The sequence below is a fragment of the Zootoca vivipara genome, chromosome 10 (assembly GCF_965207765.1).
Source record: "Zootoca vivipara chromosome 10, rZooViv2.hap1.1, whole genome shotgun sequence".
Lineage (NCBI taxonomy): Eukaryota > Metazoa > Chordata > Lepidosauria > Squamata > Lacertidae > Zootoca > Zootoca vivipara.
In genome coordinates, this window is record NC_142593.1 from 38,645,612 (window position 1) to 38,668,853 (window position 23,242).

The window sequence follows — 23,242 nt, forward strand, 5'->3', positions numbered from 1 at the left end:
GAGGGTGGAGAGGGGTATTACTCAGAAGGGTGGTGGGAATGGGTGATTGCCTGATAGAAACCAGTAGGAGAACACTTCAATCTCCCAGGACATTAAATACAAGATCTCAAAGTAGCTGTCTTATTACAAAAGAATTTCAGAAATAGACTGGAAAGAGAAGTTGCTGAATTGCAACTTATTACCAAACTTAAAACCATGGAGAGACCTGGTCTGAATAGAGACATTGGATTCTTATCTCATACAGTGGTGCCTCGCTAGATGAAATTAATTCGTTCCACGGGTCAATTTGTGTAACGAATTTTTCGTCTAGCGAGTCCCAGTTTCTCATAGGAATGCATTGAAACTTAATCAATGCATTCCTATAGGCTTTGGGGGACTGGCAGCGGCATGCAAAGGGGCTTCGGAGAAGGTCTCCGAAGCCCTGTCCGATGCGGCTGTGTGCAAGGCGGCGGGGGGAGAAACACTCTTCTCCCAGACACCGCCTTGCCTGCCTCCCCCGACATGGAGCGCAACTTCGGAGGTCTCCGAAGTTGCGCTCCATGCTGGGGGTGCGGGGCCAGAGGCGGGGGCGGGGGAAGACCTTCTCCCACCGCCGCCTCTCGCCCGCCTCCCCCGACACGGAACGCAACTTCAGAGGCCTCCGAAGTTGCGCTCTGTGCTGGGGAAAATAAGGGACAAAATTCGTCTAGCGAGTAGCGGCCAGGGGAAAAACCATTTGTTAAGCGATGCAACCTCCGCTCGAAAAAACCTTTCGTTAAGCGGAAATTTCGTTAAGCAGGGCATTCGTTAAGCGAGGCACCACTGTACATGATAAAGATATTTTTAGCCATCTCTCCCCTTGCTTTTTCATGTATGACCAATTGCAGTCGTTAACAGTCCTCAACAGGTTTACCACACCTATCAGCAAATCACCCATTCCAACCACCCTTCTGAGTAATACCCCTCTCCACCCTCTCACTGTATATAAGGGTCTGGTGACTTCTGTTTCAGTGTATCTGAAGAAGTGTGCATGCACATGAAAGCTCATACCAATGACAAACTTGGTCTCTAAGGTGCTACTGCAAGGATTTTTTTTATTTTGTTTCACCTTATGTTTGTTATGCTTGATGTGGATTAACAGCTGGGATACTGACAAACACTGAAAAAGCCAAAGAAAACATGCATAGTCTCTTTTCTTAGTTAAAATAGATTTGCAAGTTAAAGGGTCTTTTCACAGCCAGTAATCACCCTCATTAAGCACACTTTTGTACAAAGAGCCTTTCATAGTATTGATCTGACATTGGACACACCATTTATATGGATACACCTCTCACCAACATTTTATGTAGCCATATTTATAGTCCCCCTTTCCCTAAGGACCTTCCCCCTTTTCAATCTCAATTTTTTCAACCTTTTGTACTGTTCTTGTTCTTTCCTGGTTTTAAACCTGGATTTATCCCGCTGCTAATTTTATTCTGTTTTTGATTTTACGCTTATGTTTTATTGTCTTTTTTAGTGTAAATCTATAATACTGTAATCAAAACACTATGCGTTGTTCTTCCTCATGTATCCTCACAACCAACCTACAAGAGGCTGAGAATGGCCCAAGGCCACCCAATGAGTGTTATGGCCAAGTGGGGATTTGAACCTGGATCCCTCTGACCTTAGTCCAAACAACACTCTCTACATCGCAGGACAAAAGCCACATTCAAGTGTAAGCTACTAGTACCATCTTTTTAAAAATAAAACAATAACCTGGATATTTTAAGCACAGTGTTCCAACCATTTGCACAACATATTTGTCTTAATTTGGCAGACAACTGTTGCACTCACTTCGAAACTCACTGAAGAGCTTCAAAGGCCAGATGTCACCAGAAACACTATGAGGACCAAACACTTGAGACTTCAAGACAGTTCTTGACCCTCTTCATATATGAAAATGAAACTAGGCTTTCTCCAAACAATGTAGTCAGCACCCATTTCAAACACGGTAACAATTCCTGCTTAAGGCTTTATATAAAGTGTTCCCAATTACAGTGGTACCTCTACTTACGAATTTAATGCGTTCCGAACGCACATTTGTAAGTCGGAAAAAATTGTAAGTCGAATCCCATAGGAATGCATTGGGAGAAAAAATTCGTAAGTCGAAACAACCCTATCTAAAAATTTGTAAGTAGAAAAAATCCTATCTAAACCGCATCCAAGATGGCGGACGGAGCTCCATTTGTAAGTAGAAACATTCGTAAGGAGAGTTATTCGTAAGTAGAGGTACCACTGTAACTGCCTTCAGAATCAAACAAGCACATCTAAAGGCATAAACAAACTTGTTTAAAAATTCTCTCCCCTTGTGTGGCATTTTAAGACATTTTCAATGCATGCCATCAGTATATACTTGATGTAAGTTGTCCAAAAACATTTCTTTAAGGAAAGCCATGGTAACAAGGCACTATAACACCAGAGACTGATACTACTTTGCAAACAGTTGAAAACAAGTAATTGCTCCAGTACAAGCGTGGATAAACAACAGAAAAATATGTACATGACAGCAAGCTGTGCTCTTGCACAGTTGTCATTAAATTCTTAGAACTATAGGACTAGATATGGCAACCATCATGTTGGCACAATACCAAAGATATTAAATTGTTGTGATGGTTTCCTATACCACCTTCCAAGGGGCTCATATTGGCCCATGTGGCTTCCATACATCTCCCATAGAACACACTCACCTGGCCAGGAACCAAGAACCGCTTGGCTTTGGGCAGGGAACCGCATCATGCATCTTCAGAATGTTGTCTGAGATTATGCTGCAGTAACTTGCAAGTGTATGGAACCAGTGTGTGGAAGATAGGCAATATATAAAGATGCCATTGGTTTGTTTAGAAATCTTTGTACTGGAAACTGGTTTTTCTAGAAAAAAACATTGTATGTTCACAAGTATGTTGCAAGATGGCCTCAGAGGTTCCTCCCAAATCTATCACAGTACTCTATCCTGTATTGAAAACACCAGGCTGAAGGCTCATTCACAAAACTTGTTCTAGGTAAACAAACAAACACTAAGTGTTCAGAGAAATAACACATGTGAAGTGATTTGAACCATATTATAGATGGGGGGGGGGGGTTAAGGGGGAAATATGATACAATTTCTACTATTTTACATCAAGGATCCAGCTAAGCTAGCATTCTGAGTCAAACCATGGCCAGCCCAGATGCCTCCAGGAAGCCAGAGATAGTTGAGATGCTGTCAACATCCTTAAAGGTTTCATCTACATACTTCTCTTATTTTCTCAGCTTTGCCATCTTAGCCTCAAAGGAACAAACAAATATTCCCCAAGAGCTAACAGCTCAGTGCACCAAGCACACACCCATGACTTCTGCCCTGGAGACAGTCAGTCATAATATGTGACATATTATGGAAAACACCAATTATTCCTCCACACCCTTGCTGATCTTCTAGCTTCTAGACTCGTGTCTTCAATATGTCCTGTGTATGTTTTTATAAAGCTGAACACTGTGTTGAGGAGTTGGTTTTCAAGCTTACTGGGGTGACTTGCCTAAAGCCAAACTAGTGAGTTAATGAGATTTAACTTCCTAATTCACAATGCATTTCATGTACAGTATTTAATTTGTTTTTATTATTATTTTTAAACCCAACTTTCAATGTACATTGCCTTCACAAGGTAGTGTACAGAAATGATAGCTAATCAAAGTGTAGCAATGAATCAAAACCAGTTTTATAAAATTTAGTCTTGGGTGCTGTAATACACTGGCTCTAAAATGCCTTCCAGTGAAGTTGTGGTGATTCACCTAGTCAAATTAGAATGCCCCATAACATGTATATGAGATTCAGCCATTAAAATAACAACAACAATTTTTTTCTTATTATTTTTGCCTACCTTTTGCTAGCTAGTCATTTTTTTCAAGACCATATTCCACAGTTTCAAAGACTATTTCAACTACTTCAACTTACCTATGAAGTATCTTGAACAACACACATTCTCTCAGGCCAAGGCCATCCGGAATGTCTCATTCTGAACTCAAGTTGGTGCCTGAAACTGTTAACTCCTTAGCACCAGCTCAGACCTCCACAATCTCATGCCCTCCAGATGTTTTGTAGTACAGTTCCATCAGCTCCATTCAAGACAGGTTGGGAAAGGCTGCCCTGCTTACTTTGAGGCTGAGGGATCCAAAACTGTGGTGGTGTGACCCTGTGGACATTTCCAGCACCTAACATTAACATGGTTGATACCGGTATCATGAACATGAGCAGCTGGTGACTGCATAACCGAATGGGCATGGTATCAAAGCAAGCTTATCCCTTATGGAGTTGTACCTTTCTGATAACTACCAGAGTAGGGCAAGGGAGGGAAAGAATTGGGTAATCAGAGCTGCAAATACCACACAACCTTTTCAGCAAGAAAATAAAGATGTGCTGAGTTTGTCTAGTCAGTATTCTATAAATGTCCCAGGACAAAGTTTATGATAGAACAATTAAGACAGTTGAAAGCATCCTGGTGGCATTCTAAAGATAAATTGTAAGAAAAAACCCTAATTAAAAAGAAGTCTTCCCAGGGCTAGTTTGACCAGTGTTGTTTTCATTTTTAAAATGCCACAACCAGAGAATTATTTGCCTGAGCTACCAATTTGAATGTGGCCAAGCTGTGCTGTAAAATCCAGGTTCACAGGTAGGACTGCATTGTTTCAATCCTTTTCTGCAAAGGAGCTAATGCACAGTATCGGAACAGCTCTGGTCAGTGTAGCCATCTTATCAGCTGCATGACTGACATTCATGACTGATGTTCAAATAATTCCAACAGCTGCAACCGAACAAGTTCTGTATACCTTTTGGGGGACAAAGTTCACTAAGAAAATCTACAGCCACAAGTCAACCATTATGTAGCTTTCATAAGAGGGATGGGATCACAATCAAGACAGTACAGCTTACTGTATTAAAGGCTGAAACAGACTTTTCCTCATACTTTTTTACTTCAGTACTGACTAGCTTTTGTCAAGCTTAGTTATAAAAACTAAAAGAATGACACATATGGAGATAGAAGAGGTTCAACATATCTAGACACAGCTCTAGAACACATTCAAAACTTGTTTCTTCCGTAAAATCTTCAGAACCTCTCTGTAAACATTAAGAGACTGAAAGCCATCTCAGGAGCGTATGGCGGTGGGACACCACTTGAAACTGCCTTTCTATGGTAGCAGCTCATTGCTCCATGGGGCAGGCTATTCATGTGTACCATGTAAACAACACCATTTTCTACACACCCTTTATAGGACATATTCATATATACAGAATAATTAAAATGGGAGATGCTTAAATGGGTGGGGGATGGGTTGCTGGGTGAGAGGAGTCAGAACTCAAGATGGTTGAAAAGCCAACTTCCCCACCTCACAGATGCCTGGAGCAACATAAACATTTTAAAAATAAATTCCTTGCCTTGGCAAATAGCATCCAGTTAGCTTCTACGAAATACGCCTCACTTTTCAACCCCAACAGGACTCCTTTCCATATATTGCCACTCCAAATTCCTTTAGCACCACGGCTACTGCGCCCCAAAGGATCCTTCCTTCCCACGGATGACAATTCTCCACCATATAAACCCTACTTTAACATAACCCTTAAAAATATGCCAAAACAGCTGTCTCATCCATCCTGGTACCCTAAACAGGTGTTGTCATTCAAGTACCCATCCATCGCACACCACCAACCACCAACTTTTTGGGTGTAAAAAGCAAGTGATACACAAGGCTCATGTTCAAATCCCTACGCTACCCTATGCATTGCATACTCCTTGACCCATGAGCTGCTAATTTATAGGGAACAATGGGAGATACTGGTGCTGAACAACCCTGTGCTATCCATTGCTGAGCCATATTTTCTTCTAGGTATATTAGCTCTAGCTCCAAGTAAAACAGAGTGAATCAAAAGGTCCTTTTTTTTTTGGACAGTCCTGGTACAAGAAAACTTCTAAGGCTGTGTTTACACAGTCATCACTGTGAACTTATTTCTTTGTTATGTTGCTTATTGATAAGACATTCCTAAGGTGAAGACGCAGATTTAGGCTAAACCCCTGTGTTTTCTCAGCCTCGCGTGTGTGATGTTGTGGACCCTGGTATCCCTGAAAATAGTTCAACGAGTCCAGCAGTCTAACATTTAGCTACTGAACACTCTGTTTCTTTACTCAGGCATTTTAACAGATTTCACCGATTTAATTCTGCAACTTTTCATCTGCTTTAAAGTTTCATTTGCTGTCTTGATTGAGGAGGGTTTTTTTGTGTGTGTATTTGTTCCATGCTATACCATGCCTAAAATCTGGTATAAAGGTAAAGGTAAAGGGACCCCTGACCATTGGGTCCAGTCGTGACCGACTCTGGGGTTGCGCGCTCATCTCGCATTATTGGCAGAGGGAGCCGACGTACAGCTTCCAGGTCATGTGGCCAGCATGACAAAGCCGCTTCTGGCAAACCAGAGCAGCACATGGAAACGCCATTTACCTTCCTGCTGTAGCGGTTCCTATGTATCTACTTGCATTTTGATGTGCTTTCGAACTGCTAGGTTGGCAGGAGCTGGGACGAAGCAACGGGAGCTCACCCCGTCACAGGGATTCGAACCGCCGACCTTCTGATCAGCAAGCCCTAGGCTCAGTGGTTTAACCACAGCGCCACCTGGGTCCCTAAAATCTGGTATACAAATAAAATAAATAAAACCTTCTATCCTTCCTGTGTTATTTATGTGGCTAACTGCCACTGTTAGGTTTTTTTTTTTACACTATAGTTGCTCAAAAACGTATCATAGGATGCCTATAAAACCATATGAAGTCGCAATCATCTGCAACCTTTGGAACATGGTTGGGTCAAGCATTGTTCTCCACCCTTTGTTTTGTCCTGTTCCATATCTGCTTGGACCTCAAGCAATTGAACGTATTATATTCTCTCCCAGTATTAGCTGGGCCTATTATGATCATCCTTCCAAAAAGTATGTGTAACGTTCCTTACTAGCTGTTTTCAGTCAGTCTTTCACTGCATTGCCTAAAGTAGTCCAAGGTGAAATGTGTCCTTTATTGCTGTAACTCTACTCGCAGGTGACTGCATGTAAGAAAGTCCAGTACATCACCACAGACAGAAGAATATCAGTAAGCCTGTACGCTGTACAGGAAGCTAACTCACCATGAACTTGATTGATCTCTGAATTCTGAGAAAGGATTTCATCTGCTAATTTCTGAGCAGTTGGCAAAACTTCTGTATGGTGCACTGTGATCAAATACTGTACAAACTTTTGTAGTTGGTCTCTGTTCATTTGAAAGAGAGTCTCTGAAATGGGAAGATGCAGTTTGACCTGATCTGGCTTGCGAATCCGGTACAAAGAAAGTGCCACGACGTGGGCACAGTAAAATATGTCTTTGTTTCCACAGCTACAGGTCACTGAGGTAATCTTGCAACGATCAAAGCTGATAGCTACATTGCAAACAGTTTCTGGCTCCGATTGCATTGCAGGCTCCGTCACTGTGCCACTCAGGTGGAAACCTGTTCATTGAAGAAGAAAAGAATAAAAAAGGACAATTCAGTCAAGTGTCTATGATTGCCATTTTAAGTGAGAAAAGTAACTGTAGTTCACCAACAAGTAGAATGAAGTTTTAAATAGAGACAGTCTTAGACAGCAACTGTGGTCGTCGGCAGCAGCCACTAAAAGTCACCCAAAGGAACAGTGTGCATATAAATAGCTTTGCACACACAAAGTGGTCATTGTGGTAGAAAATGACTACAGAAAAAAACAGGAAACAGACTGAACAGGCCAGTGCGCTAAGCCTCCATTACTTTAGAACTCTCATGGCAGTACATTTTCCAGCTCCACAGACAGCAAACACTAGTTAGAACCTTCCATCAGTGGAATCTGGCAGAACTCAACCGGTTTAAGAAGAAAGAGTTCACATGAATGTCAAAACAATATTCAGTGGTTCTGTAGGGGTTACTCAGTAGAGTTAATTCTATACTGTTCATCTGTATTTGTTTCACAGCCTGATATTGAGAATACACCTTCACAAGAAGAAACAACCATTTCTAGATCACTGGTGAGTTTACCCATGTGTTCAGACCTAGAAATACCACAAACACTTAATCTTAGTTATGCAGTGCTCTTAAGAATGCATATTATGCATATACATATTTTCCCTCGTGTAAATGTGTATGCAGCCAAAATAGGAGGGTGCAGCTAGCAGAACATCCTTTTGCTATAACATTTACTCCTAATAGGCCTACACGAACTTTAACATAGGCCTTCAAGTACCACATATGCCTACTTCAACTTCAGCACAGACTTTGGAGAAGAGGAGGAGGAGGAGGAGGAGGAGGAAGAAGAAGAAGAAGAAGAAGAAGAAGAAGAAGAAGAAGAAGAAGAAGAAGAAGAAGAAGAAGAAGAAGAAGAAGAAGAAGAAGCAGCAGCAGCCAAGGTATACCATCATAACCATGGCAAAGCACTTTTGTGAGCGTGTACAGTATATGTCACTGAGGAAAGCTGCATCCCCCATGCAGAAGAGGATCCCTTGCACTCAGAAAACTTGCATGCGAGGTAGGAAAGGGTATCCTACCCTTCTGTGCTGTGCTAAATTTATCATATAGACTTAGTTGTGGGGAAAGCATTTAAATATGTGATACCTTGCCTGCAATGCAAAGTAATACAACCCAGGAAACGATCTACAGTGCACTTTTACTGCACATTTAATCCACTTTAGAAATGTCCTCTGTACACAAAGGTCGACTGTAGATTTGTCCTGGCCTGTAGTTATGTATTAAAAGCTATTTCAAATAAAACCAGTCATAGTACCAACACGACTCTTGTACCAATGATTAGATAAGTGGTATCAAAGATTAAATAAAGGGTATCAATTTTGCATGTCCAAAGCACTGTGAAACTAAAGATTGATGTGAGTAACTCCGGGTGTGTCTTGTTAAGCAAATGAATGTTAATGAAGTGAAAGGCAAGACCAAAATGGAAAGGGAAGAGAAATAAAGCACTGAGCTATGATTCATGAATTCCTTTTGGTGTGACACTGGTTCTTCTACCTGCCCATAGGAATCCAATCCATTTCCCACATAATTTTCAACTAGTAATCTCTTCCTGACCATAAAAGACATTCAGTTAATTTTATTTATTCATAAAATGTATATACTGCTTGAAAGTATATAAAAAACCCTCCAATTGATTTACAAATAAGAGAAAACAGTATCACTAAAAAGATGTTATGGAAAAAGTAAAACTGAGTGTCATCAGCATACTGATGGCACATTGCCCCAAAACACCCAGTGGCTTCATAGAGATATTAAATATAGCGCCCCATAATGTAGCCACCAGGGGAGCAAAAACACCCTCCAATGCTACTGGCCTCTGGACTCGGCCCTGAAGGGAGGATCAGAACCACTGTAAGACAGTGCCCCCAATTCTTACTCCTCAGAGTTGGTCCAGGAGGATACCATGGTCAATGGTATGAAAAGTCAGTGAGAGGCTGTCTTCACAGGGGGGGAAACAGAAGCCTTACCCAGCAATGATGTTTAGGGAATCAGGTCCCCCACCCCACCCCATTGGAATGTACTCACTATTTTTTTAAAAAAAGCATATACAGTACAGTAATGCAAAGTTTTGATATCAACTCAGTGGCTTGGTAGAACATGAGACTCTTAATCTCAGGGTTGTGGATTCAAGCCCCAAGTTGGGCAAAAGATTCCTGCATTGCAGGCATTTGGACTAGATGACCCCCGTGGTCCCTTCCAACTCTACAATTCTATGATTCTATGATGCTGAGTTTCCCTCCACAAAAGGAGGGGCTCCTTCTGTTCACAGAAGGGTCTTTGATCCAGCAGAGACTCTTTCAGGTGGAGGTGATTTGTGCAGATTAACCCTTTCCCCTGAAGCATGCACAGCCCTCCCGTCCGGAGATTTTCAGGGAGGGAAGAGGATGGGCAAGGAGAAATCAGTGGTGATAGTGTTTCTTTTCTACCAGTGGAAGCATCCCACAGCTCCTCCTCTCTAACTGTGAGGATATTGCATTGCTCTATACAGTACTGAAACACAGGTACGGTACAGGGTTCATACAAACCCAAAGAACACCTGTGGCCTCTCTTGATTCGAGTATGGCTTGTAGCAACTACGAAGCAGCTCTAGTACTGAAATGATTACGCAAGAGAAAAAGGAACACAAACACATTTAGCCAACTTGAGACTTGCTATACATGCTGTTGGCAATTTTCATATGGTGGTTTTTCTCTCTTCTGGATGTTATCCTTCTTTCTTCGGTATAATTTTACTTTTTACTGTAACTTCGTATAGTTTCCAGTCAAGACAGCAATAAAAGGCCACAGAAAACCGCAGCAGCAAACACTTCGGAGATGAGGTCCTGGGACAGTCACACAACACCAACCTCAAAATTCCAGCTGCCTGGAAATACCAAGGCACCCAGTCAAGTGCCTAACATTGTGGTCAGGCAACCCTAAACTAGGCTCTCTCTGAAGGGGCACAAGGGCCGACAAACTAGGACCAAGCATGGTAACGGCTAGACATCAGTCACAGAGGAAACAAGTGATAAAGTCCGAGGTTAAAGTAAGATTTGTTTGAGACAGAACTTTCTGTTCTCGTTATCACCAGTTGCATCTTTAACCAAGTTCAGGATACAAAACCAAGTGATAATGTTTTTGACAGAACTCCATAACGTTTTGCTAGTACCCTGCACTCATCTGTTATTCTCAACTTCCACCTGATCAATTTTCATGTCAAGTAGCTGCTATATCCCACAAGCTTAGCCATCAGCTAAGCCAGTAGTGGTACCTCTGGTTACAAACTTAATTCGTTCCAGAGGTCCATTCTTAACCTGAAACCATTCTTAACCTGAGGTACCACTTTAGCTAATGGGGCCTCACGCTGCCACTGCGCTGCCAGCACGCGATTTCTGTTCTCATCCTGAGGTAAAGTTCTTAACCCGAGGTACTACTTCCAGGTTAATGGAGTCTGTAACCTGAAGTGTTTGTAACCCGAGGTACCACTGTAGTATGCACAGCAAGAATCTGGCTCATCTCCCTTCAACATTAAACCTGTACTGGATGACTAAACGTTGGTCAGAACATTGGTTGTTCCAGCTCAGTATTGTCTACACTGCCTGATGGGGAAAATACTCAGTCCCACCAGGAGATGCAGAGGATTCAACAAGGGACCTTCTGCATGCAAAGCAGATGCTCTACCACTGAGCTACAGCCCTTCCCCATAAGGATCTGTAGATCTCAAGACACAAATATACACAGCTCAGTGCAATTCCATGATGCTTTAACTGAGATTCCTGCGTTGCAGGGTGTTGGACTAGATGATCCTCAGGGTCCCTTCCACCTCTACAATTCTATGATTCTATAAATGAGGACATCACACTAATTCAAATGTTCTCTGTCTTGCCACAGCACTACACCCACTGAGCTCCTCAGAGGGGTGTGTTGTTTCCAATAGGTAAAACTAAAAACTTTACTGGCAGGAACTTGCCAAACCAAGTCACAGAGTTCTCAGCTCCACACATAAACCACCCATAGTATCAGTTTAGAGGCAAAAAGACAGACAGAGTATGATGTAGAGAGAAATGTTCAGCCACCTCACTACGTCAATCACATGTTAAAACAAACCTAAAATAACCCATTCTTTTAACCCTTCATTTCACTTTTAAAACTTACACCTTTTGTTTCTATTCTCCCAAGAAGAGCCAAATATTACTTCCTGTTCAATACTTTTCAGCTACGGTAAAGCAATTCTAAAGATTTGTCTCCATGCAGAGGAATTAATGTTTGTTCCAAAATAATATCACTCTCCCTACAGCACCTTGAGCTTTACTTTACTCCAATCAAAGCCTACAGACACAAAGTGAAGGCAACACTTGTGACTTCTGAAGAACTATATTCATGTAACGAATTTCATAAGGAGCATTTTGTCATGTGAGCTCCTACCTGCAGCCTTGCATCATATAGCCCAGACATAGGTTTGCCACCTCAGTGAGAATGAGGCCACAGTCCAACAAAGATTTGTAGGTTTAGGTTATTACAATACTTTATCTTGTCTTTCCTGTTTATGTAGTAGAAAGCTGTCTTTTCTGATAAGAAACAAGAGCCTCAAAACACTTCCTCTGTTTTCTTCTTCCAAAATCACCATTTGGTTGCAAAATCACAACAGATGCTGTAAAAACTACTTTACCCTCTAAGAAGGGGAGTGTGTTGAAATGCTTATATTTGAGTCTACAAATTTCATGCTATTATTACATAATTTAGGTTTTAACCATGGTTAGCGGATCAGGTATCTAGTTATTCACAAACTATTTTCACAGAAAGAGGGGAGAGGTTTAATGTATCTCTGCTCATATACTTCTTGGAAATTTGAGGTCTCCTCAACAGATGGGCATTTATGTGATAGTGATTGGACAGCAGCCTGCAGTTGTCACTATATGAGGAGAGAGAAAACTGGTCTATTCTCCAGTGCAAATTCCTCAGCAGATCTCCTCAGCCCCCCTTCCCAATTATTCAGAAACCAATGCCTGCTAGTTCCTCCTATTGCAACATGAACAAATGTCTGCCTGTCCATTTGTAGCAATAAATGGAATTTAACACAAAGTAACAGATGAGCAACCCTCTTTATAAATTAACTCTCCCTTACACACCCACCCAAAAGTATCATTGGATTTGCTTCCATTAAAGCACATCCCAGCACATCCTGCTGACTTTTGTTGCCAGAACACTCACCCAACGGCCTCATCTCCCTCCAGTCTCTTGTGGACTATACAGCATAAATTAGCTATTCATTACATGTGAAGGAGTCACAGATAGAGCTGCACCCTGCTGAGGAAGACTGCTATTTTACATGTCAATTTCACAACGAAAGCATCTGCTTCTTTCCTAATATGTATATTTAAAGCTGCCGCACAACGTGTAGATTATATGCTGTTCATTGCCTGCTTGTTCGGATATCATGAACTCCTAAGTAACATTGCTCAAAATTATTCCCTTTGAGGCCTCCATTTCATAGCATTGTTTGTAACATACCTGTTATGTCCCCAAAGTGAATAACTAGTGTCCTTTAAAGGTTTGGCTCACAATTGCTTATACACTAATACAGTGGTACCTTGGTTTGAGACCATAATTTGTTCCGGAGGTCCGTTCGTAAACCAAAGCAGGTCGTAACCCAAGGCGTGCTTCCGCCAATGGGGCCACAAAAAAAGGGTTGTAATCCAAAAAAAAATTGTTCGTAAACCAAAAAAATTGTTCGTAATAAAAAATAAAAAAACACGGGTCATAATCCAAAAAAAGTTCGCAAACCAGGACACGCACTTCCGGGTTTGAATTGGTCGGAATCCAAAATGGTCGTAAACTAGGCTGTTCGCAAACCAAGGTACCACTGTATTACCCGTAGTATCTTTTGCATTTTTTTTTTTAAAAGCACCTTATAGAGCCAGCCATTGCTCATTTCAAATGCACGACAAACACAGAACTGTTACACAAGGACCATATGAAAAACCCAGTACAAAAGCTTAAGGCGATGTAACAAACCAATTGCCCAACTGCAAGGCAAAAGAACTCTGTAACCACCAAGTGAATGAAAGCACCAATGCTTTTACTGATATATAGAGAGAAAGAGAGAGAGAGAGAGAGAGTCTAAAACCTAGAGAACACATTTTTGTATTATTGGTTTCTTTCCTGCCTGCATCATGTTGGTAGGAAACTGAAGCAGGATTAAACCCCAGAAATGATTGGTAAATCACCCCATGCAAAGCAGCTGATGGAGTGGGGAAAGAGTGATGTGTAGAACTGGCAGGGGAAAATGTGCTCAGTCTATTACAAACACATCTTTACAGCTCGGAAAGCCTGAAGCACAGATACCCGCCCAGTTCTCTACTTCATCAACCTCTCCCAATGCCCCTTTTTCTGGAGATGGGGAGGGCATGTGATGACCAATTCAGCCCTCAGCTATATACCACAACTGTTTTGAGTAGGCAAAGAGCTGGCAAGGAATTTCCAGATAAGGCATGTTCAGGTGTTATTAAACGATAGCTACAATTCCCAGACCACAAACTGGAATAACTAGTTCACCAGTTGTACCAGTGCTTTATGCTGGTGAAACTAGTAAGGCTGCCTGCCTCCTTCAAAAGAGCAACATGCAAGTCTGTTAATTAAGCCAGAATGATTAAAAATACAGCCCTAACAGTTGCTTACTCTATACATGTGCACGCACGCACACACACACACACACACACACACACACAACTACGCCTGGAGTAATTATCTTGATTTTGAACAAAATCACATCTGTTTGTGTGCAAGTAAATACAGCCCGACAGCAATTTGGTTCATCTATCAGAAAGAATCAACTGCAAGCTTAATAAGCATTATTTGCATTCTGTACAATGGTGTATTTGTTCTTTCAAGCTATTACAGTGATAATTTGAACGCATGTACTGTGTACTAAATTTAAGGTGCTCAAAGCCATAAAGCACAATGTATTCCAATTGGATAATTCTAAGCCCAGATCATTTAATGTCAAACATTACTGCATCTAGTTACAGAGCTGTTTACCAAAGCAGCAGCTACACTGACTTTTCTGCAGCAGCTATACCCAACATTTTAAATGGCTAACACTCCTAGTCTGAAGAGTTTTCAGTTTATACTGAATTGGGAGGGGGACCATAAAATGTTACACTTGTGCTCAGCAGAATTACACTTACCGTACATGAGAAAAGGGAAGGCGATTTTCACTGATTTTGCCAGGGGCCCCACACCCCTCAAAAAGTTGCTGCAGAGGACTACAGGGGGTGATGGGGGAGGGAATCGCTAAAAATAAGTCTCTCCTATTCCTCCAACAGAAGCTTCTGGTGGATTACTGTTGTCCGTATACGGAATCCCAACTCCAGATCCAACAAAATACGTTGCAGTTCCTGCACTGCAGGAAGTTAGAGTAGATGACCCTATGAGTCCCTCCCTCCTAGCTCTAAAATTCCATGTTTGTGATTTTGCAAATACTATTGGAGTCTTTGACTATTGTTGTATCAAGGCATACAACATCTACACAGTTTTAATGAAAACTAATTATCAAGGGATAGGTCAAACATAATGTTTAGTGCAAGAAGTAGGAGAGCTGGCGTGCTTGCACAGGTGATTTTCATTGTGCAAGTGAAAGTGCAAGCAGAAGTATACAACAGGTTAACACTGCACACACTTCCACTGGCCCAGTCCATCCACTGGATTTGGGACTCCTGCAAGCAGATTGGCTGTTGTGTCAGTGGGCTGCCACAATTGGACCTCGCTCCTAAATTCTTTTTATTCCCAAGCTTCCTAACATGTTTACCTGGTACTGGATCAAAATAAGATAAAAGGGAATCTATTACCATTCGTAGTGAACCATGTGCCTTAAGAGTAAGCAAAATAAGTATTAAAAATAGCATTGCTAAAGAGCTTTTTCAATTTTGACTGCAATCATAGTCAATCCCCTGTGATATCTTTGACAATTTTAATAAGGTTCAATTTAGTCAACTTGAATATTGGGTTCTTAGAAACTATTAAAATAGTTTTACTCTTTTCCTCTAACTAATGTAGATGATTACTATTTATGCAGATATCTAAAACATATGCAATTGATAGAATTGCTTCAATTCTAGAAAGGTGCACTAGATGCAATAAATAAAATTGTGTGTGCTTGAATTTATAATTGTGGGTAATTGAGTCCTTACAGAAGCTTGTATTTGAACTCCCTGTCAAAGATAAAGCAACTATACCAGTTCTACATGAAATCAGAAAAACAGGTTTGGAGACATACAGCTTTGTCAGATACAGAAGCTGAAGCAATTTCATGGTGAATTCTAGAAAACTGTACATGAAAAAATTAGCTTCATCTTGTGTGATCCTTATTGTTCCTTCATTTTTTTATTTTTCAAAAAAACAACCTTGCAGTTAAAAGAAACCAAGAGGTCATACAGCAGCTGATCTATACATTCTTTGAAATGGCACACTGATCTCCATATGCTAGCTGGCATACAGAGGAAATTACACCAAAGAAATATGCTATTATTTTGAATAACACTTGCTTATATTATCTAAAGCCCATTCTATAGGGTCACATCCAACATCACTTTTTCATCCACACTGCCCGTAAGTGCAAGCCTTTAATGTGGAAGTGCCTTGACGCAAAATGATTCAAACAAGGCTAGAAAGTTGTGTTAAAAATAAAACGTCAGTTTTAAATGCATGGGCAACCAAGCATCCTGGCTTGTTCCAGCCCTCCTTCCAGGAACTAAGAGGCTGGCTACACAGACAGTATGTCAAATGGTAAAACTATTCCTGGACTGTATCAGCTCAGATTGTTGATAGTTATGTGACTGAATGCTCTCCTCCCTCCTCTCCAAACCCCCAAAGATTTATGAACACAGTACACTTGTATTAAGAAAAAGTGTTCTGTTCCAGCCTGCTCTTCAACATTTACCCTCCAAGGAACAGGATTTTATTTTATTTTTATTATTTCTGCGCATAGCATGGGATACCGCCACCATTATCTCCAGGTCAACTTAGTGAAAACATAAATAAATCCTAGCCAGTTTTAACCCTGCGTTCTCCTGTCTGACTGTGAAGCCAAGTGCACATTCTATTTGAGTAATCATTCCATATACAGTACTGAAAAAAGACTAAGCAATATTAGAGAAAGAAGCTACCTTATATCAAATCAGACCATCGGTCCACTTAGCTCAGGACTGTCTGCACTCACCGACAGCAGTTTCCCAGCATTTCAGAAGAAAGTCATTTGAAGCCTACCTGAAGATGCCTAAGATTGAGTCAAAGACCATCTTCAGGCAAAGTAATTGCTCTACTAGTTTGTATGGCCCTCCTACTATTGCGTTGGTATGGTCCTTCCAGCATAGCCCTTTAGGTTCTGTACAATACACCACCACCAGAAATAAAAGATTTTTTAAAAAAAACATTTCTCTTGAGGCACCTAAAATTCATAACTCTATTTTGATGCTTAGCATTAATCAGATGCTCGTGTTAACAAGAACAAACACATTTCCTACCCCATGCAATCCCTTCTTGCTTCCCTATCAATTCTTTGGTCACGTATAAGTATTTTGCTACTGGGCTTTGGTACTTGGCTGTGTTCTTGAAGATGTTGCTATCCTTTAAGTGTTTTACAGGGAAGGGGGGGGAATCAATATTGCCTTGAGGCATCACATCAACACATGCTTTTAAGAGATGCTTCTGCTATGATAAAAGAAAGGAAGTTGTTCAGGTTCTACGTAGACCTCAGACATATACGGTACCTTACTTTACCACCAACCTGGCAAAACGGATCCTGCAAATTCTTTTATCAGGAGAAACTCACTTATCACTTGCCCCTGTGTGTCAGTAACAGCACCCTGAGCGTTCTGTGGCAAAGCTTACTTCTTGGACACAATGGCCATAAACAAAGTGAGTTGTTGGTGTAACTCAAGTCCTGAAAATAAATCATTTTGCCCTGCCTTAAACACAGTTTTGAAAAGGCTTGTTTTGTTATCCATTTAAAAGATAGCTGCACATAAAAACGCCAGCTTGGGTGGACATGGATTGGTGCACTATTCAAGCCTTTAGTACTTCTAAAGTTGGACTCCATGGCTCAATTTGTTCAGTTTGTCCAGATTTCATCACCATCCAACCAATGATGCATATACAGTCAACATTTCTTTTCCCAAACTCCAAGCACTGCACCAGCCAAAGTTTCATTTAATGTTGTTGAGAAGGGGGAGGCAACATTGCCTTGAAATTCTCTCAGAGAAGCAGGCTGTTGTATTAGAACAAACAGCAGCTTGTTTCTATCGCTGCTTTGTTTGACAAGTTTGAGCTGGCTAGAAAGGTCATTTATGCCTCAAAGCATCAAATTAACATTTGGAGGACATGAATTTTAAAAATGGCTATTTGGTTCTGCTTTCTGAATTCCTAATCTTTTTTTTTTTAATCTGACGTAGCCAAGAACCAAAAGGAAAATAGTCTTTCCTCAAGCAAACTAAGCATTGATTTTATGTCCATGTCAGCAGAAGCCAACTATATCTTAATTAAACCTCATTTTTAAACAGGTTTTAAGCCAGTTGGCTGAAGTGATGTCAACATCATGGAACAGTGTAGAAGGAAAATCACTGTTTCATCACCACTGGAGAACTCTTCAATAGTTCATACACAACATTAATAAAGTTTCCTGACCCTTTAAAGTTAGTACCACACCAGATTCTGTGTGGAATCCCTACAAACCCTAAACTTTTAAGCAATTTAGTTGAAGAGCTACTCGATACTGCCCCTACCAACCTTCAGAATTTCTGCAAGTCTTCTAAAGCCAACTATCACAGACTCGGGCTCCACCCAACCCACAACAGAACCCACTCAATTTACACAGCAGATTTCCATTCTCCTATGTCTGCTCTGACTCCCGATCTTTTCTTAAAAACATAAACAAGGATGGCAACCACTGACACAACCAATTTTAGATCAGGATGTGACTTGATTCAGGGTCAAAACTTGCCAGCTGAAGACTAGGGGTTTTAGGTAAAGGGATTCTAATTATACTACCGGTAGTAAAAGGTAAAGGTAAAGGGACCCCTGACTATTAGGTCCAGTCGTGACTGACTCTGGGGGTTGCGGCGCTCATCTCACTTTATTGGCTGAGGGAGCTTCTGGGTCATGTGGCCAGCATGACTAAGATGCTTCTGGCGAACCAGAGCAGCGCACGGAAATGCCGTTTACCTTCCCGCCAAAGCGGTACCTATGTATCTACTTGCACTTTTGGTGTGCTTTCGAACTGCTAGGTGGGCAGGAGCAGGGACCGAGCAATGGGAGCTCACCCCGTCACGGGGATTCGAACTGCTGACCTTCCAATCGGCAAGCCCTAGGCTCTGTGGTCTAACCCACAGCGCCACCTGCGTCCCGGACACTAGTAAGGTAAGGTATCTCAAATTCAGAGCTGGCAAACTTAACATTACCTTTAAAATACCAACTTTTTCTACTACAGGATTTTCCCCATAATCACTTATTTAAACTTTCCATCCAAGTTAAATGTCCCCTCCCCAATTCAAGTACCGTACTTGACACCAAACATACAGCAATCAGCTCCCTAGTGGGATGGGTAATGAACAAAGCTATCTGCTTGATACCTGCCGGACACACATAGCGCCTTTTGCAACAAACTAGTGTGGCAACACCCAAGTTTACAATTCCTCTTAAAAAAAAAAAAAGCTCGAGGATGAGCATTCCACAGCGATATAGACAATGAACATGGACCAATTCTCATTTGCGAAGCTTCTGGCTTAATTCGTAATGTGTACAGAACTCTCTGTGCAGGCAAAGAACACCCTGCACAGGCATTTGCAATTCAGTACATTTCTTTCGATTTCCAAAACCAACAAGTATTTGCATTTGTTAGGAAAGAAAATGGTGCCTTCAGTATACCCATCTCCACTTGCTACCGGGAAAGACACAGCATAAATTAATCTGGTGCATAAATTAATCCAAACGGAACCTGTTACCAAGATTTGTTCTTCTGTGTACTCATCAGAAATAGCTACGTCTCGCTTGCAAAACCACTGGGAAGAAAACGTGGGAGACAGGGTTGTTTTATAGCAAAGGTTGCTCAAATGGGGATCAGGTAACAACTGCAAGCTCCTCCATAAGTCACCTCTAATTTATTGGTGTGGCTCTTTTACATCAAAGGTGCAGTCTATTTCCTGCTGAGATGTATTGTCAGTCAAGGATGTGATATTGTTACCATATTTCCCAGTAACACTAAGGATCATCAATATGGTATTGCCCTATCTGCATGGATTTCCATTTACCCTCAGAGGTATTTCAAAGCAGATTGCTCTTTCACTTCCTGCCACAATACAAGGAGATGAAAGCTGACAAATTCTCCTTGTGGAAAATTTGCTTTTCAACACCATCTACTCAGCTAAGACCCTTGGACAGAAAGCACCATGTGGGTTTCAATGTTTTAAGAATAAAGGTGCTTTAAGGGTCCACCATGGCAATCTGCCAATGTGAAACCACTGGCCTGGCAAGGTGCCGGCTTGTCATTATGCAGAAGCTTGTCTGGCAACATGACTAAGCCAGAGACTAACAGGCAGGGGTGCCAGGCTTTATTTCACCCGGGTCAAAGACCCCGTTTGGCACACCCACCCATGCACATTTGCATACACACAAGCTGGGAGCCTCAATGGTGCCCCTCTGGAGGCTTCATCCAGGAAAAAAATCCTGGCTACCACCACCACCACCGTAGCTATGGCTCTGCTAACAGATTATAAGGTTTCAAACAAAATGAAGATATTATAACCAAACAGTGCTTGGCAGAACACCGATGATCAAGACAGCTCTACCCAAATTGATGTTTTTCTTCCAGATCCTATTACGTTACTCCATATTTCAATAAAGGACATACACTTTATGAAGTTTACTAGGAAGGGCAAATTACAGAAACATAGCAAAACTGTCCTGCATAAACCAGCCAGAGAATGGGAAGGTGGAATTATATTAGGACACCTTTTAGTTTAAACCATTCTTGTCACTTTTTCGAAGCCTGAATGTCCCTGCTCAGAGTCTTCAAGTTATGTGCCCTTTGTGAAAAAGATGCTCAGATGCTCGGATTTCCATCTGCACTCTCTCTTGAAATTTCTTGCTTGTTCAAACCTCACCACAAGCAAGAGAGAACTCCCTCTCCCAAGAGTCCTCTATACTTGCCAAAGGGGGTTCAACTACAATATTTAGCATGAGATTTAGCATGAAAACTGCTACTCTCTTTTCTTAGCCACTTCTTCCCCCACCCACAAGTCCTCTGGCAAGCACAGACTGAGGTTTGGGGAAGGCAAAAATAGCAGGAGCATATTCTAGTGTTCATTGAACCCCTTCATGATCCATTGAACCCCTTCATGGATCAATGCCTTGTCGTGGCGAAGGGGCTTGAATAACTCGGAGAAGCTATGAGCTATGCCATGCAGGGCCACCCAAGTTGGACAGGTCATAGTGGAGAGTTTTGACTAAACGTGATCCACCTGGAGAAGGAACTGGCAAGCCACTCCAGTATCCCTGCCAAGAAAACTCCATGGACAAAGACAACAGGCATATAAAAGTTATGACGCTGGAAGATGAGCCCCTCAGGTCGGAAGGCGTCCAACATGCTACTGAGGAAGAGCGGAGGACAAGTACAAGTAGATTCAGAGCTGATGAAGCGGCTGGGCCAAAGCCGAAAGGATGCTCAGTTGCGGATATGCCTGGAAGCGAAAGGAAAGTCCGATGCTGTAAAGAAAAATATTGCATAGGAACCTGGAATGTAAGAACCATGAGTGGAGGTAAGCTGGATGTGGTCAAAAATGAGATGACAAGAATAAATATCGACATCCTGGGCATCAGTGAACTAAAATGGAAGGGAATGGGCGAATTCAGTTCGGGTGACTATCATATCTACTACTGTGGGCAAGAATCCTGTAGCAGAAATGGAGTGGCCCTCATAGTCAACAAAAGAGTGGCAAAAGCTGTAATGGGATGCAATCTCAAAAATGACAGAATGATCTCGATACGAATCCAAGGCAGACCTTTTAACATCACAGTAATCCAAGTTTATGCACCAACTACCGGTGCTGAAGAAAGTGAAATTGACCAATTCTATGAAGACCTACAACAACTTCTAGAAATGACACCAAAGAAGGATGTTCTTCTCATTACAGGGGATTGGAATGCTAAAGTAGGGAATCAAGAGATAAAAGGAACAACTGGCAAGTTTGGCCTTGGAGTTCAAAATGAAGCAGGGCAAAGGCTAATAGAGTTCTGTCAAGAGAACAAGCTGGTCATCACAAACACTCTCTTCCAACAACACAAGAGACGACTCTACACATGGATATCACCAAATGGGCAGCATCGAAATCAGATTGATTATATTCTCTGCAGCCAAAGATGGAGAAGCTCTATACAGTCAGCAAAAACAAGACCTGGAGCTGACTGTAACTCAGATCATCAGCTTCTTATAGCAAAATTCCAGCTTAAAGTGAAGAAAGTAGGAAAAAGCACTGGGCCAGTAAGATACAATCTGAATCAAATCCCTTATGAATACACAGTGGAAGTGAGGAACAGGTTTAAGGATTTAGATTTGGTGGACAGAGTGCCTGAAGAACTATGGATGGAGGCTCGTAACATTATACAGGAGGCAGCAACGAAAACCATCCCAAGGAAAAGGAAATGCAAGAAAGCAAAATGGCTATCCAACGAGGCCTTACAAATAGCGGAGGAGAGGAGGCAAGCAAAATGCAAGGGAGATAGGGAAAGATACAGGAAACTGAATGCAGATTTCCAAAAAACAGCAAGGAGAGACAAGAGGGTCTTCTTAAATGAGCAATGCAAAGAAATAGAGGAAAACAATAGAATGGGGAAAACCAGAGATCTGTTCAAGAAAATTGGAGATATGAAAGGAACATTTCGTACAAAGATTACCATAATCAAGGACAAAAGTGGTAAGGACCTAACAGAAGCAGAAGACATCAAGAAGAGGTGGCAGGAATACACAGAGGAATTATACCAGAAAGATATGGAGGTCTCGTACACCCCAGGTAGTGTGGTTGCTGACCTTGAGCCAGACATCTTGGAGAGTGAAGTCAAATGGGCCTTAGAAAGCACTGCTAATAACAAGGCCAGTGGAAGTGATGATATTCCAGCTGAACTATTTAAAATTTTAAAAGATGATGCTGTTAAGGTGCTACACCCAATATGCCAGCAAGTTTGGAAAACTCAGCAATGGCCAGAGGATTGGAGAAGATCAGTCTACATCCCAATTCCAAAGAAGGGCAGTGCCAAAGAATGCTCCAACTACCGCACAATTGCGCTCATTTCACACGCTAGCAAGGTTATGCTTAAAATTCTACAAGGCAGGCTTAGGCAGTATGTGGACCGAGAACTCCCAGAAGTGCAAGCTGGATTTCGAAAGGGCAGAGGAACCAGAGACCAAATAGCAAACATGCGCTGGATTATGGAGAAAGCTAGAGAGTTCCAGAAAAACGTCTACTTCTGCTTCATTGACTATGCAAAAGCCTTCGACTGTGTCGACCACAGCAAACTATGGCAAGTTCTTAAAGAAATGGGAGTGCCTGATCACCTCATCTGTCTCCTGAGAAATCTCTATGTGGGACAAGAAGCTACAGTTAGAACTGGATATGGAACAACTGATTGGTTCAAAATTGGGAAAGGAGTACGACAAGGTTGTA

At 41.6% G+C, this 23,242-nt stretch overlaps 1 protein-coding gene across 1 annotated transcript in view; it reads right to left on the reverse strand.

Annotated features, from left to right (window-relative positions):
• ZSWIM6 (zinc finger SWIM-type containing 6) overlaps nt 1–23,242 on the reverse strand; it is a 97,837-nt gene that overhangs the window by 44,613 nt on the left and 29,982 nt on the right. The window contains exon 2 of the mRNA XM_035100374.3: nt 7,156–7,512. Coding sequence (XP_034956265.3) covers nt 7,156–7,512 — 357 coding nt within the window. The remainder of the gene's footprint in view (nt 1–7,155; nt 7,513–23,242) is intronic.